Source organism: Rhinolophus sinicus, chromosome 3, assembly GCF_057876585.1.
Source record: "Rhinolophus sinicus isolate RSI-liver-muscle chromosome 3, RSI-T2T, whole genome shotgun sequence".
Taxonomy (NCBI): domain Eukaryota; kingdom Metazoa; phylum Chordata; class Mammalia; order Chiroptera; family Rhinolophidae; genus Rhinolophus; species Rhinolophus sinicus.
The window spans coordinates 177,980,938-178,004,451 of NC_142503.1; the positions used below are offsets into that span (position 1 = coordinate 177,980,938).

The following is a 23,514-nucleotide window of genomic DNA, read 5'->3' on the forward strand; positions in this document are numbered from 1 at the left end:
GAAGGGGGCAGAGATATATGTCTGTGACTCTAGTGGCATGGGCAGACATGTGGACAGTGGAACCAGACAACCTAGGTTCAAATTCCAGCTTTTCACCTACTAGCTGTGTGACCACGGGCAGGTTACTTTACCTCTCTGGACCTTCGTTTCTTTATCTCTAAAATAGGGGTACTAATAGAACCAGCCTCCTAGGGATGTTGCAAGGATTCACTGATTAATAGTTGTAAAGTGCTAAGAACAAGGCTTGGTACAGGTGGGCCATTTAGTAGGAGGCTTTTTTGCCCCCACAAAAATAAAGTCGTCTTTGAAAAGAGACTAAACAGATTTATGATAGTGTATTTGTTTACAATAATAACTATTATTATTTGCCCCAGTCTTTAACAAAATATATGGTAAAAAACACATGACATAAAATTTACCATTTTATCCATTTTTAAGTGTACGTGTCCGTAGTGTAAAATATATCCACAACGTTGTGCAACTCATCTCCAGGACTTCTACATCTTGCAAAACCCAAACTCTATCCCATTGTAAACACTGACACCCCATTTCCCCTTTGCTGCACCCTCTGGCAACCACCATTCTACTTTCTGTTTCTATGAACTTGACCACCTCACAGAAATGGAATCACGCAGTCTTTACCTCTTTGTGCCTGGCTTATTTCACTTAGCATAATGTCCTCAAGTTTCATCTATGTTGTAGCGGGTGTCAGGACAACCAGGAGGCTTTTTCAGGAGCCTAAGTGAGAACTGATGGGGGCTTAGACTAGGTCTTGGCAACAGAGAAGGGGAGAAGTGCATGGGATCAGGGAGATTTGGGGGAGGTAGAGTCAGGATTTGGTGAAGGATTGGCAGGTGGCACCGTTGGGTGAGGCAGTGCTCCTGCCTCTGGCTTTGGCCTTCAAAGGGGGCCATAGACAAGCTAGTGGCACTCAGACTTGTGGACTCCTTTGGAGGAGGGGGGAGGAAGTGATCCAGGGGCTGAGTTGTGAGCAGAGGAAACAGAAAGAACCTCTTCTCTGTCCTTGCCCCAGAACCTTGTGGAGCCCAGAAAGGACATAAAGAACAGGCAGCCTCTCCGGCTTTTTTGTCTCCTTGTTTATATTTTGCTACAGAGTGCAGACCTCATTCCACCACAAAGATGGGTCTTTATGGAGTCCCAGATGAAAGGCGGGAGGAAGCATCTAAGAGTTCTGTGTTCTGTCCCTATTCAGATACCACCAGGCTGGGCACTGCAGGGGTCCACCCTGCTGTCTCTGGTCTTTTTCATCCTCCTTGGAATCATAAAGGCCCTCCCACCTAGACACCCTCTCCCTGCTCTTGTCTCCCCAAGAAGTGGGTGATTCTTGCCTCTGAGAGATATTCTTCCTGCAGTGGGAAGAATCCTGACCTCGACCCTCTCCAGCTGTGTGGCAAGTCACTTCCTCCCCAGTGATACGCTCAGTGAGTAATTGCTGAATGTCTAGTGAAAGCCTCATCCTCGGAGGAGCAAAGGGTTATAGTTGTGGCTGCGATATCAATTTGAATGGGTGTGGTGATGGCTCATGAAATGGTTTTCGGGTGGAGGGTGGCATGGGCGGGGCAGAACCTTGTCAGGGCTAGAGAAGGTGAGATTTTCTTGAACTGAATCTTGGAAAGTTTTTATCATTTTGGAGGAAAAGGTTAGGGAGTGGAGGCAGATAAGGGAATTCCAGGGGGTGTGGGGAGCATATGAAACAGGCCCATGCCTTCAGCTTCCTACCAGAGATCTGCTGAGCCGTCAGCAGCGTCCTCATGCACCAGGCCTTGGGCTTTAATCTCTTGCTGTGGAAGGCATGGTGGTAGGGGCGGGGTGATGAACTTCTGGCAGGAAAGCCATTTAGGGTGGTGGTCAACTGAAAGTAATTAGAACCTTTTTCACGTGGAACTTACTAGATGCCCAATGCTATTGTAGGAGCCATACGAGTATTAACTGATGTAATTGCCACAGCAACCCTGTCACATGCGAGATGGGAAAACACAGGGGAGAGGATTTGAACCAGGCAGTCTGGCTCCAGGCTCTGTGCTTTCAGTCACTGTGCTTGGCTGTGTCTCCCAGCTCGCTTTGAGCAGAAGTGTTAAGATAGGGCTGGAGAGGATTAAGGAGGGAAAATGGCCAGGACGTGGCCTCAGATGGGCTGGGGGGCTGGGGTGAGGATGGAGCCATGGCAGGTGCCCAGAGACTGTGCAACCAGGAGGAAGGAAGGCCTTGCTGGCCTCGGTCTGTCTGTCTGTAAAATGGGTTCGGAAACACCTGCCTCGATGGTAGAGAGGGCTGGTATGAATGTGCTTTGTGCACTGAAGTTGTTTTGTCAGCATAGCCTGCCCCTGCCGCCTCACCCCCGGCCCTGCCTACTGTTACACGCATGCCTGTGGTCCCCTTTGTCTCCTTCCTGACTGCCTCGGGGTCACCCTGCCATCTGGGGATTTCTTTCTCTGTTATTTCCTCATGGAGCCAGAAGTGGCTTTGAAGCTGCCCCGCTCTTTAGAGGGAGAGAGGTAAAAACAGTTCAAGGGATATAGATTGGAAGAATTTGGAAATGCAGCTGGGCCACACGTGCACTTTTTATTTTTGTTTAGAACATCTGAGGCTCTCTGTGGGCCGCCCACCCCCCAGAGTAGAGCCTCCCCATGACAGAGAGGATGTGACAGCACTGGTGGTGGTGGTAGGGGCTGCTGTGAGCTCGGGGCAGGCAAGGCTGTCACCCTCCCGCCTTGTAACAAAAATAGAAGGGCTGAGGCATCAGCCCCTGAGAGGGGCTGGTGGTGAAGGCTTTGAAGCAGGAAACAGCCTGGGAGGGAAGGCTGAGGGAAGCCAGTTTGTTAATATTCACCCGGCAGCAGCAGTTGTCACTGGGTTTTCTGTTTCCACGCAGGCAGAGACATCACCAGCCTAGCTCAGCAACTCCAGTGCCTGGGAGGCAAGGCCTGGGCTAGGCTCATAAATCGCTGGGTGTCATTGGGTAACACACCTCCTTCTCTGGGCCTCAGCTGTCTCATCTGTAGCGTGAAGGGCTGTGACTAGATCATCTTCCTGTTTCCTTCCTGTTGCAACATGCGGGATTCACTTCGTTGACCACTTGGCCACTGACCCCTGCCTCATCTCACCCCCTTCCTATCATCTGTGCGGCTCAGGCCTGGCGAGCCCCAGGAAATGTACTGAGACTGTCTATCCCCAAGAGAGGAACTTTCCCGTCTCATTCTGCCCAACCAGTGGAGGAGAAGGTTGGGGTGGAGGTGCAGAGTGGGCGTAGCGAAGCAGGGGCAATTTAAGGGCAGCTGGTGGGGGGGAGATCCCAGATTCTTGGTGCAGGGCCCCTGCTCTGCCAGTTGCCCCAACATCCCTGTGCAGCAGTTTCCATTTCTATTTTAAACAGTTTAGGTTGGTTGCTTCCCTGCTTTCCTGCTGGGTGTTTATAGTGAGGAAAATAATTGGTAATATTTGCACAGATGTGCTGGCACTGCAGCTTATCAAGGGCACCTTTACCCAGGGGACCCTCCCTGTCCCCAGCCTCTCTCTGCCAGTCCAAGGAGCCAGGCTGAAGGGGGGTAAATGCAAGCCCCCATGCCTCCCAGGAGACTTCTGCAGCGAGGTGCAGGCAGAGCGGGGAACAGAAGGCCTTAATGCCCCCAGGCATGCCCAGAGGCAGGCCTCAGCAGGACAGGGGAGGGGGCCCTGCCTGTGTGGCACGGGCTGAACAGGATGGGAGATTCCTAGGGGGCTGCAGGAGAAAAACCCCCAGGACTTCCGTTTCTGATTCCATTTTCTTCTGCAGCTGAGGGTAGCGGGTGCGGGGGGTGAAAAGGAGGAGGGAGCAGGACCAGGGTTGAATACAGGAAATCACTGGCTTCTCCCCCTTCTCGAGGACTGCAGTGGTATTCTGAGGGCTGGGGAAACGGTGGGAATTGTCTGGGCTGGGAGGCAGCCTGCGCAGCCCAGCAGGGCCTGGACTGGAGTGTGTGCTGCCCACGGCCCCTCCCAGAGCCGGGCCAGGCTGGTGATGGGGCGACTGCAGAGTGGACAGGGCCAGGGGAGGCTCCTCAGCCATGTCTCCTTCACTTTGAATGTGGACGCACATGCACGTGTGTGCATACGCTGTTCATGCATGTACAGGCTGTGCCCATGTGTGTATGCATGTGTGTCAGTGTAGGCGTATGCACACATGTGCACACATATGCTGATATATGTGTACATGCCTGTGTGCTTCTTGGTTTGAGCTCCCCAGAAGCCGACCCAGAAACAAAGGTTTAATTGCAGGTAGTTTACTGAGAGATGATTCCCAGGGAGCACAGTAGGGGAGTGAGGAAGAAGACGGGAGAGGAAGGCAGCCTCAATGCTCTCAAGCAAATTGCTGCTGTGGGCAACTGAAGTTCAATGTGGCTAGGGAACCCCAGGAGCCAGTGTAGACCACGACTAGGTCTCCCATCCACAAGGCAGGGAATTTGAGTCCCAGATGCGGGCCTGTCCTGTCAGGAAGGCCTCTGGGGGCCAGGAGCAACAGACAGACGTGGGGATGGAGGTCGGTCTTGGAGAAGAATGGGACACAGGCAAAGGTGAAGGCAGGCGAGGACAGTAAGGCCCAGAGGGCACCAGGTGTTACAGAAATGTTTATTACAAGGATAAATATATACAATATGGGACATTAAAACTGCTGAGCCTGGGCTGGGACTTCAGGGGATGCAGCGCGCAGAGGGCTGGACGATGCCTGGGGTGAGGAGGATGGTGGAACAAGGGGGTCAGTGGTGGGTCCACAGCCCAAGTCTCTGGATGGGGCCCGGGAATGACCAGGTCCCCAAATCATGCACAATGAGGTCCTGGAGCTCGAGCCCCAACAATTCTGCCTCCCAATGTGCTGCCATCCTTCCTGCCTAGATGTCTCTAAAATTCTCGATTTTCCCTCGTTGTTGGGGTGTTGAGAACAGCTCTGAGTGGGGCATCAGTGAAGAATCCCCAAGGCTGACCAGGGGCCCACTGTTGACCCCCCAGCATTCAGAGGTAGGAAACCATCACTGGTCTTTGAGTAACAGGCCCACCCTTCTCTGAGTTGGTGAAGCCCTCAAAAATGGCTGCAGTTTGGCTCCAGCCCGGATGTTCTAGGCATAATCCAAATGTAAATTCCCGTTGGGAGGCTCCGGGCACACCCTTGCCCATGAATAATACTGAGGGCTATGGGAAAACAAATCTCTTTGATACATTCTCCTCATCCTTCCAAACCTTGCCAAAGGGACACTCCTCCAGGAAGCCTTCCTGAGCCCTGCTGGCGGCTCAGCAGCCATGCCAGCCCTGTGCCCTCCCCTCATCTACACTCACTACACTCAGGGAGGGTCTCCACAGGGCTGGATCTAAGGGCTGTGCTCAGTGGCTGCTGGGCTGCTAGCACTCTCTCTCGCTCTATTTTTCTGGGATGGTGCCAGCTCAGGGCCTCCCAGGAGGAGGCCAGAAAGGGATGATGGGAGCAGGGACCAGGGACAGAGTGGGGAGCCCTGTGTAATCGGCAATATTTCAGGACCCCTGTCATCGCATCTGCCTTTTGTTTCTGCAGAGAAGCTCCAAGAACCTTCCCCGGGTGCAGCGTTTACATGCCTGAGACTCTTCTTCTCTACATAGACTCCACAGTGACTTATAAGCCCACCAGAAAGCTAAGCACCTTCCAGAGCCAGAAAGAGCAAGGGGCCCACGTGTCTCTGTGTATTTTCCTCCTGGCTGGCAGGGCCTGGGCACCGTGCGGCCAGAGGGTAGAGCTGGGGACGCTTAGGCTGTCCCCAGCGTGGAGACTCCTATGGGCTGAAAGGACTGGGTGAGGTCCCCTGGCCCCCAGGCATCCCTTTTCCTCCCTACGACCGCCTGTTCTTTCTCTGTGGAAAGGTTGGCAGACTTGTGTCGTGGGCTGCCTGCAGGGCAGAGACCCTCTAGCCAGTGGGCTGAATGGGCTGAGCTCCAAGCTGGCATCAAGCCAGAAGTGAGCCCTGCCTGGCTGGTATGGTGGGCAGCACTACCATCTCCTGCTTCCCAACACAGCCGGGATGGGAGAGTGGTGCCTCTGGCCCTGCTCTGAGGCTGGGGACAGCAGGCAAGAGGAAGTGAAGGTTGAGCCCTCCCCTCAACAAGCCACCCTCAAGGGTAGTCTTCAGGGGCCAGGGCTCTCCAGAGAGTCTGCAGCCCTAAGCCCTGCTGCCTTCTCAGGTAGATCAGGGGAGTCAGGATGCCAGGCTCTACTGGCCACTAGCCATGGCCATTCTGGGACATGTAAGCTGCCAGAGCCACCACCACAGCCACATAGAGACCGGCCCCCACGGCGATGGAGAGTGTGGCCAGGAAGAGTGCCCGGCGGGAGGTGGTGCTGGCCAGGCGGAAGTCCCCCTTGGAGATGGCCTTGCTGGTCTAGGGAGAGAGATGTGCTCATGAAAGGGACCAACCCCACGCCCAGGAAAACAGCCCCAGCCCACCGGGCCCCTGCCCCCATCCTGCATATGCTTCTGCAAAGCCCTCCAGTGGAGGAGGTGGCCAGAGCGGAAGGCTTGGGCCCCATGTGCTCTTACCCCCTGGGAGAAGTAGAAGGCAGCGATGCCCAGTGGCCAGAAGCAGCAGAGCATGGAGAAGATAGTGAGCCCCAAGTGGTCCCTGGGGGGCAGCGTGAAGAAGTTGTCTTCACTCTCACTCTCTGTCGAGGTCGCATCACTCTGCAAAACACGAGTGGGGCTTGTGACCAGGCCCCGGATCACCCAGTGGCAATGATGTGGGGCAATAGGCAGTCTATTCCTCTGTCCATGGGAGTGTGAGTTGGGCTCGGCATGCTACCAAAAGCCTTCCATCTTTAGGGACGTATCACAGAGAAAGAATACAAGTACATATGTACAGGCATATTCATCATCAGATAGTAATTGTGAAAGATTAGGAACAATCTCAATGCCCGATGACCAGGAGATTGAGTAAATAAGATGGAAGAACATACCATGGAATACCATGTAACCCTGAAAAATCACTTTGGAATAAAGATTAAATTATGTGGAGCAATATTGAAATGTGTTGCTGAAAGGGAAAAATCAAATTATGAAACTAGGTACAGCAAGATGTCTCTCGGGGAGTAGGGTGGGAAAAACCATGAATAAAAAAAGACTAGAAGATCATCTACTAACATAATAATGTTATCTTCCAGTGGTTTTCTGCATTAAGTGTAAATTACTGACATAATTAAGAAAACAAAAACAATAAAGGCTATTTAAAAATTAAATAGTCGCTTGTTCTGCCATCTTGGAGCCTGTGGAGGCCTGTTGGGAACAGGACTTCTAAAGCGACAAATATGTCTGGCAAGCTGTGGTCCACGGCCATTTTTGCTGGTTATAAACAGGGTCTCCAGAACCAGAGGGAGCCATAGTTCTCCTTAAAATTGAAAGTGTTTATGCTCGAGATGAAACTGAATTCTATGTAGGCAAGAGCTGTGCTTACGTGTACAAGGTGAGGAACAACGCAGTGACTCCTGAGGGCAAACCGTACAAAACCAGAGGAATCTGGGGAAAGGGAATTTGTGCTCATGGAAACAGTGGCATGGTTCATGCCAAATTCCAAAGCAACCTTCCCGGTAAGGCCACTGGACTCAGAATCTTGAAAAGTAAGTAAAGTGGATTTGTTCTCTTTAAAAATAAAAATAAAAAATTAAATAGTCAACCCAAGCTAGTGTTTCTCAAAGTGCGGATGTGTCAAAACACTTGTGTCAGAAGTACCTTTCTTGGCAACATACAGATTCCTAGGCCCCAAACCAGACCTAATTAATCTCAACACCTGCAGGTGGGCCCGGGAATATGTATTTTAAACACATGTACTCACCTCTTCTTCCTCCTGGTCGTCCTCCTGGTCCTGCAGCTCCTCTTGAACTCCATAGGACACGGTTTGGATGGTGACATCTTCTTCCACTTGGCCAGAGTCTGTGGACTGCTCCGTGGGTCCAGCCCGGGGCTCCCTGCTCTCTGTGAAGCTGGTCTCACAGCTGCCTGCCCTGGGCTCCTTGACTTTGTCCCTCCCTAATAGGCAGCTGGGCCTGTACCAGGCCTCCACGGCTAGCTGCAGGGACTCTGGATCCAGGAGCTGGTGGGCTTGAGCAGGGCCAGTGCCTCCCAGGAGGTAGGAGTAGAGCTTCTCCTGGCACGACCAGCTGGGTGAGGCCTCGGGGTAAGGGTAGGGGCCATGGAGGTGGGCAGGGCTCCGAGGCAGCAGTGGGTTCTGTAGTTCACTTAGACTCTCCATGGTTCTGGAGAGCTCCCGGGTGGGGAGACTGGGCCAGCTGAGCAGTCGTCAGAGAGCCTGCTGCAAGTACAAGACAGACAGACACTGAAGCCAGGGAGCCGGATGCAGGCCTGGAAGTGGTTAGAAGTGCAGGCTCTGTAGTCTGGTTTGCTTCAGACCCTGCCTTTACCACTGGCCAGCTGTGGGACCTCGAGCTGCTTAACTGCTCAGAAACTTCTCCATTTCTTTGTTTGTGAATTGGGGATAGCAGAAATACATACTTCATAGAATTGGTTCATTCGTTTAGCCAGTTAACACATATGCGTATTTATTGAGCATAAGCTCTATGCCAGGCACTATACAGATGCTGGGGATGTGATGGCGAGAAAGGCAGGAAGAGGGAGAGCAAGAAGGATGCACACTTTGTCTCCACGGAGCTTACAGTCTGGTGGAGAAGATGGCTGCCCTGAAGGAGAAGTCCAGCAGGGGTGTAAGAACGCATGATGGAGAAGACTCATACAGAGGCGCAGGGAAAGCTTTGGAGCTGGGATCTGAAGGAAGAGGACAAGCTCACAAGGTGAGGGGGGCGGGGGGGAACATATTTCATGCAGAAGCCAGATAAAGGATGGCAGTTCTGAGAGCCTGGGAGAAGGCTGGTGTGGCTCAGGGTACAGGGGGTGAGATGGGGTGTGGGGCCAGACCACGCAGCCCCCTTTAGGTCTAAGGGGGCTTCAGGGTCTCAGCAGGGGTGACAGGATGAGATTTGGGTGCTGAAGTCTGTCCATGGCCGTGTGTGGGGCATGGCTTAGACAGGGCTGGCACAATCAGGAGGCTTTGCCATGGTTTCAGCTCAGCTGAGGACAACCAGGGCTCAAGGTGGGGAGATGGAGAAAACGGGATGGGCCTTGGGAGATATTGACAGGACTTAGTGGCCGGTGAGATACTAAGCTGAGGGGAGGTTTGTTCTAGGGTTGGGTGGCAACACACAGCTCAGATCTCTGCATGTGCCACGCGCTAACAGCTGTCAGCTCTTCCTGGGAAAGGACGCTTCTCCCCAGGTGTGGTCTTAGGTGGCTGCACGTTAGGCTAACCTCCCCTCTAAAGCAAATTGTGACTTTGGGAAGTTCCTGTGGGATCTAAGGCAGGGCCCCCTGAGCACTGAGGGTGGACTGGCAATCCCACTTGGAAGTGTAGACACACTCAAGAGCTGCTTCTTCCTCTTCAGCCTGAGCACCGACTGTATACCTGGGAAGGGTGCACTGAAACACCCAGGGCTGGCTGAAGGAGGGGAAAGCAGCCTTTGAGTGTGTCTACAAGAGACCACACACACTGTGAGGTGTGTCAGGTAGAAGTAGAGCATGGAGAGAAAGGAGAGGCAGGCCAGGTGGCCCCCGGGACCTGGCCTTCCCCCTCCCAGGAACATCATGAAGCTGGAGGGTGACAGGGTCATGTCTCGCCCTGGATTTAAAATGCACAGATGGGAGAGTCAGTCTTGGCCTTGATACTTTGGGCAAATTTTCATGCCCTTCTGGATTTCCTCATTTGCCAAGTACAGATGATAGTCCCTGCCTACAAGGTTGTTTTGAGGATCTAAAGAGATGGCTGAGATGCAAGTGCGACGTGGGTTACAAGTGGGAGGGGATGCTGTGCTTACTTCTGGCCTTAAGTCTTCTCCTGCTCAGGCTATTACTGGCCTAATGGTAAAGGGAAACTGGGAGAGATTTCTGCCCCCAGGGCTGGGTCTATCTAGGCCCCCACTCCAGTCTCTCTCCCCATCAAGAACTCACAGCCAAAGCCTGCCAAAGGCCCATTTCTATTTCTGCTCTAAGACAAATGGCAGGATTCTAGAAAGCTGGTTCCTGGGAAATCTGAAGACAGAGCATGGCTGCAGGATGGAGCTAGGGGAGGGAAAGGGACTAGCGTTAAGGGTATGTCCATGGGGGCTGGGCTCTCTGGCTGGCCTGCTGTGGGGAGGAGGGTGGGCTGTTTTCTGCCTGGGGGCAAAGGAGCAGAAAGAGGCTGCGCATGCCTCAGGCTCTGAGCCCCTGAGACGTGTGGTCTCTGGAGCCCGGGCTCCAAGAATGTCTAACAAAGAATCCTGGAGGGGTGCAAAGAAAGGCATGTGGCCCAAGTGTCCAACTCTTCCTCCAAGGAGGACACAGACGGTGCTGGAAACACTGGGCTACCATGTGCCTAGGGATCCTGTTGGCATATTAGCCAGCGGCAAGTTCCACTTGGGCTGTCACCAGCTGTGGCAGAAGCTTCTCTGTATGCAGAGACGACATGCAGGCTAGGGAGCAGGTGGAGCTTAGGTCACTGCTCTCCGATGCTCACAAATGCAGCGTCCTCACTACTTCTCTCTTCTCCTTCCTCTCCAGAGGTCAAAAAAATACAGGGAGTCCTTCGGATGACAGTGATGTGGAAAGGCTCCTTCCAGCAGGTGGGGAGCTGGGAGTGACCACAACAGAGGCTTTGCTGGGCCAGACTTATACATGGGCTCCTCTGGGCAGGTTTGTAGCCACCTTGCACGAGCAGATGTGGCCCACAGATGTGGAGCTGAGTACGTGTGACTATAAGCCTCATGGGTTTGGGAGTCAGGTACACTGGGGTTCCATTCCTGATTCATCCCCCATTAGCTTTTTGACCTGGCACCTCAGTTACCCCATCTGTAACCAGAGGGGTTGCATTAGATGGTCACTGATGTCGATGGTGGCACTAACATCCCATGACCCCATAGTCTAAGGAGCCCTCTATTCCTTGCCCCCTTTTAAGAGTCAGGAATAGAGGACCATGCTCAGAGCTCAGTGAGGTGCAGAGTCGCCTCTTTCCCTACCGTGGCCCCTCCGAGCAGGTTGAGGAAGGCAAAGGAAAGACAAGATATCTACTTGCCAGAGGAACAATGGAGCCATGCAGTCATCTCCCGGCTTCCTGACTCCCCCTGGGCTGCCCCAGTCCCCCATCTCAGCCACGCTTAGGATTCTAGAACATGGTTCCCAAATGTTCCCCAGCGTCTCCTCCAGCTCGTTTTACTTTACGCGCTCTCTACTTATAGCCTTGAAGGCCTTGCAGTGGGGGTGGGGTGAAGCGGACCAGCCTCAGAGCAGATTAATGCATCAAACTCACCCCTGCCCTCTGTTCTGCTTCACCAGGAGGCCTTGGAAAGTCACCTGTCCAATCCCCCCAAAGTTTTGAAAGGAAGAATACTTGTGGTCAGGAATCAGGCCCCGGAGCCCTGGAAACTGTGGAGACATTTGCAGGGCACTTGTCTAGGGCACGCAGAGGCAGCTGGGACCCAGATCATCCCTCTGCTCTTGGCAACCACCCTCTCTTGGTCAAAATACACCCAGCTAAGCTTCTGGAACCCAAGTCACATAGCCTTTCCTGGATTACCCCCCCCCAACACACACACACACACACACACACACACACGCACATACACTCTATGTCTTTGGGTAGGGCTTCTCAGCACTTAACGTACAAAGATGTATGAGCTTGGGTTTTCCACAATAGGGACAAACTGACAACCACCTGAATGTCCAACAATCAGGGACAAGTTAAATAAATTATGGTACAACAATACAAGATGGTACAAGGCCTTTGAACAGGTTTACAAAGAGGAATGACATAAAAAATGCTCACTGCAGATTTGGTGAGAAGGCAAGAAAGAAAACGGTATGTGCATATAATCTCAACTCTGGCAAAATGTCAACAGCGATTATCTCCAGGAGTGGGAACACAGGTGCTTTTTTCATTTGCTTGTTTATACCATGTTTTTTCAGTTTTCCACATTTATTTTTTATAATAAGCATATACTACTTTTAAACCAGAACAAATTAAGTGCATAGATTTCTTCTGAGCCAAATTATCTAAAAATCAGTTTAAAACTTCCCCAGGCTAGAGGGCTTCTTTCTGGGTTTAGGGGCTGAGCACAGCATCAGAGCTTGCCCTGAAACACCCTGACAGGGGCAGGTGCACACACACACACACATTCACTTATACACATACCTCCACTTCCATAAAGCAACCAAGCTAGGAATGGCAGTACCTGCTCATAGTAGCAGCCAAAGATCTCAGTTCTCTAACAGGTCATGTTCTCCCTATAACCTGCTAGGGTCACACAGGAGTTCATTGAGCTGATTCTGGGAACCCAGTGCTAAGTTCTGGCCAGAAAAAGGGGGTGGCAGGTCCCCAGGTACAGCCTTCTTTGCCCTCGGCCTGGCCTGACGTTTTGGCCTATTGCGTAAGGCTGCCTCTCTCTGTTCCCTGGACTTAGGCACCAATTTCAAAGCAGAGCAATTTGCATCTCCACCTCTGCTGCCTGGTCTACCCTGGACTGTGTGTGCCAGCTCTGCATTCAGTACTGTGTGCTTGCTGGTGAGCATACCTGTGTGAGAAAGAGCATGGGCATGTGTGCACTCTGCTCCCTAGGACAGACATGAGATGTCTGGGATTCTGAAGCTAAAAAGATTGCTCCAAAGTGTGCAGTTGGGGCTAGAGGTCTGGGCCCCATAAAAGGAAAGCAAGAGAAGGTGGATCTGTGAGACTACAGCCCTTGGCTTGTTTTCTTTTGAGCTGAGAACAGAGCTGGGCCCTAAGGTTTTCCAGTCCCTGATTTGAGGATGGAGAGCACACTGCCACCTCCCAGACCAGAAATTCACTGGAGTCCAATTACAGCCTCCCACTGGAGTTCAATTGTACTGCAGTCCAATCATACAGTGTAACATCAGTTTGCTTATCTATAAAGTGCATGGAAAGAGTTGAAGGGGTTGATTTTTAACAGCTCAGCTCAATATGACCCTGGTATTCTATTGGGAGAATACTAATAATAACTTAACACTTAGGAGCTTTTCGCTATATGCCAGACACTGAACTGTTCTTAGTGCCCATTTTGACTCTATTATTCTAGTGGGACAATAACAATAGGATGGGGGCTTCCTCTTTTAGCTGTGCAGACGAACTTGTGTCACACCAAACCTGCCAATAATATCTAGAAAAGCTAGGGAAAAAATATGAAGGCATCAAAGAATCTCCAAGAGAGCAAAATCTTGAGGGGTCAAAGTGCCAAGATCCCACAGGAAAGAGAAACACAGAGAGGTGAGCCTGACCCTTGGCGCCACTTTCCCTTTCTTCCAGCAGCATCAGAGGCTGGGGAGAAAAACTGGAGCTCAGGGCCTGTTAAGGAGGAGGGGCCCCGGGAAACACCCCCAGTTTTCAACTGGAAACTCTTTTGGGCTACCCCTAGGAGTAGGAGCAGACAGAAACCAGGCTTTGACTCAGCTCCTTCCCTAATAGGATTAGATGATCTGCACACAGCCCGACTGCCTGCCAGAAGCAAAAGTTGTCTCGGGGCAGTGGATCTCAAACTTGAGTGTGCATCCACACCACCCGAAGGTCTCGTTAAAGCCAGACTGCTGGCTTCCACCCGCACAGTTTACAATTCCGGGATGGGACTGTCCAGGGCTAACAAGTTCCCGGTGACGTGGATGCCGCAGGTCTGGGATGCTGCTTTAAGAATCACCGCTCTGATAATCACTGAAAGAACAGGAAAGAAAGTACAAGCAGGCAGCTAAGAGATGGGGAATGTGAAATGACAAACACACCTGACTAATCCAAAATGAGACAAGAAAAGATAGAAAAAGGAATATAGAACAGGTGAGACAAACAGAAAACAAATAGTAAGATGTTAGTATCAGTAATTACACTGGATGTGAACACGATAAAATTGCCTATGAAAAGACAAAGCTAGTCACATAGCATATTATTCCGTTTACACGAAATTCGAGAGAGGCTTAACTCAGTGACAGAAAGCGGATCAGCGGTTGCTAAGAGCCAGGAGTCGGGGGAGGAGATTGACTGCAAAGGCACCTGAGGACCTTTTGGATGATGGGACTGTTCTATATCTTGAGTGTGGTAGTGGTTACCTGACTATGTATTTCACAGAACTCACTGAATTCTATACTTAAAATGAATGACTTGTATGTCAAAACTGATTGTTTTGCCTTTTATTTTTTAAAATTCATTTTTCAGAGTCGACATACAATATTGCATTAGTTTCAGGTGTACGACATATGATTAGACGTTTATATAACTTACCCTGGTAGCTCTGGTACCCATCTGACATCATACATAGTTATTACAGTATTATTGACCTGTATTCCCTATACTTTACATCCCCATGGCTATTTTAAAACCGATTTTTTATAAAGACAAAGACTGGATTTTTAAAATAACAAAATCCAACTATATGCTGCTTCTATGAGTAAGTAATGCACCTTAAATATAAAAATAAAAAGAAGTTCAAAGTAAAAGAATGAAATAATAATAATACTTCACACTTAATAAGTTCTTACTGTGTCCCAGGCACAAAAGTGCTGTGTATTATCTCATTTAACTCTTACAGAAGCCCTATGAAGTCTGTGCCATCATTATCTTCATTTTACAGATAAAGACACTGGGCATAAGAAAGTTAAAAGTGCCCACATGCACATTGCTGGTAAGTGCTGGGCTGGACATGACCCTTGGAAATATGACTCCAGAGTCACTGCACTCTAGCACCACTATGTGTCAGCTACCGTTTAGGGAGTGTTTGCTTTGCATGTTTGAACCAGGTCAAGTGCTTCAAATGCAGTATCTCATTTAATCCATCCTCTTTCACACGGGGGGTGGGGGAGGACTGCAGCTCAGAGAGGCCACACAGGATTTCTGAGATCACACAGCTGGAGAGTGGCAGAGCCCATTTGACCCAGGTCTGTCTGACCAGAGCACACGCTGGCCCAAACAGCATCCAGTCCTCCAGGTTAGCCGCTGGGGTGAGACCTGGACTTTGTGTTTGGCACACAGTACCTGGTAGGCTCTGAAGTACCTGGGAAGAGCCATCATGAATACTGTTAAAAAAGAGGCCAAAGGGACAGTGTAATGTGTGACCAGGAGTTGGGTTATATCCTTGGGATGGGGCCAGCCCTTATCAGAACCCTGTAAATTATAACACCTACTATTACTACATGAAGCCGGATATTATCATTTAGCATATTTCAGATGAAGACACTGATACTCAGAATGCTTAAGTAACTTGCCCAAGATTAAATAGTGACAGAGACTGGATTTGCACCTAGATTTAATTGAGTCCAAAGCCTGGGCTCTCATTATTATGCCTTTCAGAGCCTACCTTTATGTAGAGGGTCATGATAAATAGTGGGGATGTGAGAGTGGTGAGGATTTGGTCTTGAATGAGTTAAAACCAGAGGCCTCAGTAAAGGGAATGGGAAAAAGGAGCTTCAAGAAAAGATTAAGAGATTTGGAGTGATTTAGCAGCCCAGGGGTGGCTGCCTAGATAACCTTAAGGTCTGGATTCATACAAATACAGAGCCACTGTGAGAAGCTGAACTCCTTACTGCTATCTCTTAGTGTGACAAGAGATATTGCCTCTAAACTGAAAGATAAAAGCAAGACCTTCCTAGTAAAGCAGAAGATTAAACACAAATGATTAAAATCCAGGGAAAAGGTAAAATCTTTTACAATAGGCGCTAGACTAACCTCTAGTCAGATAATACGTAAACTGTTGTGCCAACTGTGAAGTGTGACTAAGGTGGCTGTTTGTAGATGGCTTGGGACTGGATTTGATGTTTTCTGGCCTGTAAGCAAGAAGAGAGCCAACCGTCAGCTTGGGCTCGTAGCTATAACTTGCTGCATCTGGCGGTAAAGAGAGAAAGTCAAGGGCAGAGATGGGTGGGTGGCTGGAAGGCTGGCGGAGGCAGAGTCAAGGAAAAATGGGGAACTTAGCTTCCTTTGTTTCAATTTGCCTCCTCAGGAAGCTAACACAATTGACTATCCTTTCTTTCTCCTCCGTCTTCAACAGCTCCTAACTCCTGATCCTTCCTGACGGCACTTAAACATATTATAGTCTTCCTTCCTTAGAAAGTAAATCAATTGCGATGATTGTAAAACTTGGCTGTAAATACTTTGACATTCCTCCCATTGAGAGGTGGGGGTCTGTACCCCTCCTCTCTAACCTGAGCGGGTCTGTGACAGCTTCAACCGCAGAGCACAGCAAACGTGACGCTATGTGACTTCAGAGCCCAGGTGATACAAGGCCATGCATCCTTTCCCTTGTTTGCTGGAACACTCACTCTTGGTATCCTGAGCTGTCCTGTACGTAGTTGGACTACTCTGAGGCCACCATGCTGGCGAGGCCATGTGTGTATAGCTCCTGTTGATGGAGCTGGCTGAGCCCAGCTATCCTTAAGATGCCAGACGTGTGAATGAAGCTATCATGGACTCTAACCCAGCCCATCTGTCAGCTGAATACCAATAGGTGACCTCTGTCTGTGCCACACAGAGTAGAATAATCACACAGCTCAACCCTGCATGAATTTCTGACCCCAAAGTCCTGAAGTATAATAAAGTGTCTTTTGTTTTAGCCACTAAGTTCCGGGCAGTTAGGCAGCAACAGATAATTGGAACATCTTTCCTCAGTGCCCTTTCTCTCCTTCAGCTCCCGTCCTCTTTCTCCCTCCTTCACTTCATAGCCGTGTTTCTTGGAGTATCGTGTCCACTCATATCAGAATACTTCAGCTCCCAGATCAAAAGTCATTTTCTGAGGGAGGGCGTCCCTACCTCCTCAGTCTAGATTTAGTTCCGTGGTTATCTGCTGTCTGGGCTCCAGCTCTTCCTCTCAGAGAGTTTATCACAGTCTCTTCTTATATATGTGTGATTTATTGATTAGTGACTTTCTCCCTCACCAGACTGTGAGCCTCAAGAAGGTGGGGACTGTGTGTCTTCCTCATCCCTGCAGCCCCTTGCCTAGCACATAGTAGGCACTCAATAACAGTTGGTCTCATGAATGAATGAATGAATGAATGAATGAGTGAGTGAGCTCAGTGTGCTGAGGCTCCCCCAAAAGAAAGTACTTTCCAGGGTTTGGGATGGATGGGGCACATCTGGCCAGGGCACAGTTAGCTCCTCACAACGAATATTTCTTGAGCAGTTACTGCACACCAGTTCTTGGAATGTAAAAGTAAACAAGAAATGGTACCTGCTTTGAGGTCGGGTGGGGAATACAGACGAGCAAATACAAAATTTCAATACAATGGAGTAAGTTGTATTAGCAGCTACACTATGGCCACTGATAAGGGACTCTTATCTTGGGATGGGAGTGGAGGCGATGGTGGGAACTAGAAAAGGCTTTCAGAGCAGGGGACATCTGAACTGAGTCTTAAAGAAAGAAAACAAGTCATCTAGGTGAGACAATGATGGAAGGGCATTTTCAGCAGAGGAAATAGCACAGAAGCATGGGTGGTGGTATGGAGGGAAGGCCAGGGTGGTTTGGTATGGATAGAGTGAGGCTGGAGATGGCAGGAAGGTCTTCTCCTACATACAGAGAAGCTTTTTGCTGTGGGCAGTAGGAAGTCAATGACAGTTGTAGCAAGAAAATGATATGGTCATACCTGTGTATTAGAGCACTCTGGTTGGCTGCAGTGGATAGAAAGGATTTGAGGTGAATGAGAATAGAGGCTAGAAGTCCTGTTAAGAGAGTATTGTAAAAATGGAAGCAGGAAAGGATGAGGACCTGAACCAGATCAATGGCAAAATGGATGGAGAGGAAAAGTCCTACCTGAGGAGTAGCTAGGGGACTAAATAAATGGGACTTGGTGGTTAACTAGAAGTGAAGGAGAGGAAAGAGCCAAGAATGACTCCCAGGTTTCTGGATTTGTCAGTTAAATAGAAGGTGAGGCTACCAGATCGGGACGGAAAATCTAGCGGGGGCGGGGCTGCTGGTTCAAAAGGCAGTTTGAGCACAAATGACCACCTCTTCTTCTTCTTAATATTAAAATGACAGGGCATATATTTTTAAATGAATGAAATTATAACAAAATTGGAAAAGAGAAAAGAGTGATATCAGTGGACTAAAAACATTGAGGAATTTCTGGGAGATAAAGAGCAGATGGAATTCTTTGGTGAAGAAATCAGTGTTGAGAAATCTGCAGCTCCAAACAGCAGAGGTAAGAACAATCCCATATCAAGGGAGAAGACTGTTAGGGAAACAAACATACCCAATTTCCGAGGAAATCCACACAAGCTGCCATGTCAGTCAATACCTCCCTTTATTCATAAGTCTGAATGTACAACGAAGAAAAATGAGTACATGAAAATAAAAGAGAAGGGTTAAATAAATAGAACAATTGACCCAATAAGATCAAAATCACCCAAGTTATAGAAAAGATTTTTAAAATTATTTTGAACGTATATTCTTACAGAGATTGAGGACATATTAGAGGACATTGCATCCATAAAACAAGAACAGGCTGCTATGAAAAAGGAGCAATCAAAGAACATGAACGCATTTTGGAAATTGAAAATAATTGTCTAAATTTTCAAAAATTTAATGGAGAGCCTGGATAATAGAATGGACACTGTTAAAGACTAACATTTTAATGTAAAAGAAAAAAGTTAATAAACTTCCCCAAGATATAGGGCAAAAAGACAGAAAGATGGAGCATATAAAATAAAGTTAAGAGATATGAAAGAAAGTCCCAGAGGTCCAACATTCATCTAATAGGAGTTTCAGAAAGACATAATAGAAAGACTAGAGGAAAATAACAATGAAAGGAGCAAAAGCAGTAAGTGTTTCCTGAGCTGAAAAAAAAAAGAATATTTAGACTGAAAAGGCCCACCAAGTAAAGAGCTGAAAAAATGAAACACATGTACACACAGAGAACAGGAGGATGGGAAAGAGAAGTGGATGAATTTGGTCTTCAAGTGTCTTTGGGATACCTAGGGTAGAAACTCCACCTGGCAATTAAATGTATAGAGTTGAAACCCTGGGTAATGGTCAGAGCTGGAGAGAGAGCTGAGAATTATTAAAGGGCCTATGGAAAAGGAAGAGAAGAGAAGAGCAAAGAAGAGGAGAGAAGAGGGCTGAGGAGGGAACCCAGGAAAGAGAGAAAATAGCTGGAACATTTCTCAGCTTCCATGGAAGGCTTCCGAGGTACTGTCTTCCAAAGAACAAAGGACCCTGTTTTCTATCCCCTGCCACCCTGGGCTCCCATGGGCTGGACTGGCCTCTCTGTCAGAGCGTAATCCACTTGCCTGGGGGATGGGATTGGGGCCGAGAGTGAAAATTGCTAGGAGGATTGGGATCATGGCACCACTATTCAAATTAGTCCATTTTCAGGCAGAAATCAAATCTTCATTCTCTGAAACAACCTGTCTCTCCTCGGAAGCAGCTCATTCCCAACCATTTAGAAGCAAACAGAACACCTGATGGTGGAAGATAGCACTCCTAATGGGGAGGTAGAGAATCGGGCCCTCACTCCTTGCTTGGTTGCTTGGGGAGGGGGTGGGGTTGGTGGCAGCTGCAGGGAGGAGGAAGAAAGAATAAGAGAGGAGGCAAGAGAAGAGAGGACCTGGATACAAAGCACAGAGATGAGATCTTTTTTGTCCCCTGACTTACAGCAGAAGGCAGGATGCCCACCACGCCTCTGAGAAGGAAAGGGGATTGAAAAATGCCAAAGGTTTAAGGAACTAGACTGTTTCTTCTTCCCAAAGTGAAGACTGTTCTTTCTGCTTCTTTCTCCCTGGAGTGGTGTACTTTGGGGCTGGAAGTCCCTCTAGGATGCACAGATGAATTGGCCTTTGAACTTGAAGGTAATTAATAATGTGCAGCTATCTCCTGATATTCTCTTAATTTCTGCTTCTGTCATTTTGTGTGTGCCATCCAAGGGGAAGGGACCTGCATATATATATTGCAATGTTTCAATCTGTCTTAAACACACACACACACACACACACACACACACACACACACACACCTTTTCCCCCCCCACACACATCATTTCTTAATGACATTTATCTCTTCCTGGTCTTCAAATCCTCCTTCCCCCAGGCCCCGATAATCAAGATCACCCCATCATGGGTCTGGGTTGGCTCCCTTTTTCTATTTGAGGCCTTGCAGAAGGAGTCAGAATAGGTGCCTCAGCAAGGAGGGGGCAAGAGGGGAACATAAGAAATAGCCAGTGGGTAGTTTTCTTTGGTTGGGAGGGAAGCCAGGTGTGTCTGCCTGGGGAGGGAGAGCATCTGGGTGATCAGAGACGCCCTGAACCTTGACAGCCCTGGGGATGGAGTGTCCACTCAGATAGCTGCAGAAAGAGGGGCGGTACATGGTTCTAGCCCCAGCAGCAGGCCAGCTCCCACAGACTAGTCTTGCAGAAAATACAGCCCCTCTCTATTCTTGCTATTGCCGCTGCTGCTGTCACTTTGTTATGAGGGTTAGTGACTGTCCATTAACTCTGAAGAGCTGATTCTTGCCAGTGCTGCACCAACAGCTGGGAGCCAGAAAGTGCTGACATGGGGGGAGGGGCGGTGGTGGGTAAGTAAGGGAGGTCACTGGTAAGGCTTACTCAGCTCTACCCAAGTACAATTAGCTAAGGTTTGTCTGAACATCAGGCGGCTCTGCCACAGTTGAGGAAAATTATTGTCAGAGAAGCTCATTTTCTTTTTACATATAAAAAAAGCTCTCCCCAGGGATGGATCTTTCCTGACTGTCCTCTCCTCCAGTCATCTTAGGAGGAGAATCACAGTCAGGCAAGGTGCCTGGGAGGAGATGGCCAAAGACTGCGTCCCTGACCCAGGGCTACTCACAAGGAAGGGGGGAGTGCTTTCCTGGCCTCTTGGCTTGGAGGCAGGGGCCCTCCCAGCTCAGCAGCTCTGTAGACAGGCATGGCTTTCCCAGGAAAATAGGGAAGAGTAGGGAATCTTAGGAAAACACTGGAACTATACATGTCTTTTCCTGGTTCTTCTTGCTCCATTCCACTGCATTCATAAAATCCAATTCGTCACTGAAAGTACATTAACTTACTTTTCAAACCAGGTTTACGAAGCTGGTATCCTGTGTTCAAGGAGAACTGAGGGATTTGCGGGCTCAGAACAGCCCTCAGATCGCCCCACAAAACAGCCAAGCAGAGTAATCTTAAAACACATCTAGTACGACCCTCTTTCACAGATGAGAAAACTAAAGCTCATAGAGGGGTAGGGACTGCCTGAGACAGTCGTTGGCCGATCTGGGACCAGGCCACAGGGCTCCTGACTTCCAGTCAAATGTTTTTATTCTGAGATATTTCAACACTCCATTCTCTTATTTTACACCCAATTACTGAGTCCTTACTATCTTCCAGGTGCTATGGGGGAAGAGAGGTGTGGAGGGAGGCAAAGAGATAAAAACAACACAATCCTTGCCTTCAAGGAGCTGTTTCCCTAGATCTGTGATTCTTGGGAAAAAAATAAAATCTGTGAACCAGAGTCTCACCCTATATTGTCTTTCATAGGTGATGATGGAAGAGGAGAAAGGGGAGGGAACCCTTTTGGCTCCTCTAGATTTATAAGTTGGGCTGATTCACTGATGATTCTAGGACCCCAGGGAGGCGAAGGACAAAGGGAGCCATGGCCGGGCTGGGAGAAAAGGTGGTAGGAGTGACTGGGACCACTGGCCTGCTGGCCTGGCTGGCAGGTGGGAACAGTGACAGCCGTGACAGCAGCTCACACTCGTATGATGATGTGTAGTTGACAAGCCTTCAATCAGGTACAGTGTTTCATTGAGCCCCGAAGGCAGTTCTCTGAGGTAAGCAGCTATGTTATCCTTACCTTAGGGATGAAGACACTGAGGTTCGGAGAACTCAGGTAACTGGCTTAAAGCCAAAAAATGCCAGGGCCTAGCCAGAAACTCCTAGTCTTGTGCTCTTTCTACCACTGAGGGTGGGGAAGTTGTGTTGGGATGTGAGGATGGTCACAAAGCAGTGGTCAGCCACAGTGATATGCCAGTCTTCGTCTACGCAGTTTTATTTTGATTGCTACATTCTGGCACTCAGAGAACTCTGCTCTGAAGAACTGGAAGCACTTTGCAGGGCTGAATGAGCTCATTCAGCTCACTCTTGCCAGAAAGAGGAGGACTCCAAATAGAGGCTCTGTCTAGAGTCACCAGTGTTCAGGTACATAATAGAAAACAGGACTCAGGTTCCCCCACTCTTTGCCCTCATGCACCAAGCAGAGTGATGGAAAAGCAGCCTCCTTCCATGAGCGTCAAGAGGGCCACAGGAAAAAAAAACTGAGGAATCTTCTGCTACCTCCTTCCTTCTCTGGAGAAAGGAGTTAATAAATAGTAAGTTCTAAGGGGTCTGGCCCATCTTTTGGCCCAATGGCCATTTCCAGGTGGGGGGGACCATAGCTACTCCAGTCATCCTGATGAGAAGGCTTGGGGGAGGAGAGGGAAGCTTTGTGAGCTGGTTCAGATTTCCCTAGTATCACAGAGCCCTGGGGGGGGACTGGGGTACCAGGAGTCCACGAGACTCTCATCAGCGTGGCTTGTGGGCAGTGTCTCAGAGCAGACTGAAGTCTAGGTCAAAGCCTGGTGGTGTGGGGTCAGGATGCCCCGGTGCCTGTATGCGCCCCAGTCCCTCCGGCCCCTCCCAGCATCCACAGCCTGTAGGGTGAGGGCTAGGGATGGACTTGGGGCGATCTCTGGTGGAGCCCTCATCCCACTGCCCTCCCCAGGTCAATCCAGACTCTGCGCCTAGCTCTGCGCTCCCGCTGCGTCCCCAGACGGCCCCTTACCTGTCCCACCGAGGACGGTCCCGCCTCCTCCGAGGGGCTTGGGGGCCCGGCATGGGCTGGCGAGCGACGGCGCCTCCGCCTCGTGGCCGCGGTGGAACTCCCAGGAGGGCGCCTCAGCTCTCGGCCCCGGGTCCCTGCCACCCCCGCCACTGCTTCAGCACCGCGGACAGCTCCCGTCCTCAGCCAGTAGCCGCCCGCTCCGCCCGGCGTGGTCCTGGGAACCCCGCATCCTGGCCCGGCCCCGCCGCCGCCGCCGCGCAGCCCTCAGCCCGGCCGGAGGCGGCACCGCGCCGACTTGGGAGAGCAGCGAGGAGGGTCTCCCTCTTCCCCGCCTCCTGACGCCGCCGCCGCCGCCGCCGCCGCCGCCTCCCTCTCGCCTCCGTGCTCCGTGCGTCTTTCCACGCTCCGAAATCAGCCCACCAGGCGCTCCGGACCCAGCTCCGGGGCGGGGCGGGCCGGGCGGGGCGGGGCGGGAAGCCTGGGGAGCCCAGAGGAGGCGGTGCAGCGAGGGGCGCGAGGCTGGAACCGGCTTCTCCGGCTCCGGGTGCTGAGTCCCCTCTCCCAGCCCTTCTCCCCACACTGCTGCCGCTCTCCCCCAGCAGCGATGCGCGGTCCTCGGGCTTCTTGAAGCATTTTTGGAGCTCCTGAGGCTCCCAAGCCCTGAGTTTTAATATT

General features: G+C 50.2%; 1 protein-coding gene and 1 pseudogene across 6 annotated transcripts; one reads left to right on the plus strand and one right to left on the minus strand.

The window, feature by feature from the left end:
* Positions 1-2,547: 2,547 nt before the first annotated feature.
* On the minus strand, positions 2,548-23,297 carry SYNDIG1L (synapse differentiation inducing 1 like). 6 transcript variants are annotated; one of them, XM_074327212.2, is made up of 5 exons: positions 22,840-23,290; positions 11,362-11,477; positions 7,843-8,316; positions 6,558-6,698; positions 4,613-6,399 (listed from the first exon to the last, which is right to left on the minus strand). In XM_074327212.2, exons 3-5 carry the CDS (start codon positions 8,257-8,259, stop codon positions 6,241-6,243), a joined length of 717 nt encoding a protein of 238 aa, XP_074183313.1. In that variant the 5' UTR covers positions 8,260-8,316; positions 11,362-11,477; positions 22,840-23,290; the 3' UTR covers positions 4,613-6,240. The 6 variants fall into 6 exon arrangements, with proteins under 6 accessions (XP_019589248.1, XP_074183313.1, XP_074183314.1 ...); XM_074327213.2 differs by having other exon boundaries at positions 7,843-8,319; XM_019733689.3 differs by lacking the exons at positions 4,613-6,399; positions 11,362-11,477 and adding an exon at positions 2,548-3,062 and having other exon boundaries at positions 7,843-8,319; positions 22,840-23,297.
* On the plus strand, positions 6,708-7,833 carry LOC109448210 (large ribosomal subunit protein eL33 pseudogene; annotated as a pseudogene).
* Positions 23,298-23,514: the final 217 nt, after the last annotated feature.

What these genes read in the sequence shown, in the direction of transcription:
- SYNDIG1L (XM_074327212.2), bottom strand. Translation starts at nt 8,259, where the DNA reads ATGGAGAGTCTAAGTGAACTACAGAACCCACTGCTGCCTCGGAGCCCT. An exon ending in ACGACCAGGAGGAAGAAGAG is followed by an intron (nt 6,699 to 7,842) that starts GTGAGTACATGT and finishes CGTGTTTTGCAG; the next exon opens with AGTGATGCGACCTCGACAGA. An exon ending in CCTTCTACTTCTCCCAGGGG is followed by an intron (nt 6,400 to 6,557) that starts GTAAGAGCACAT and finishes CTCTCTCCCTAG; the next exon opens with ACCAGCAAGGCCATCTCCAA.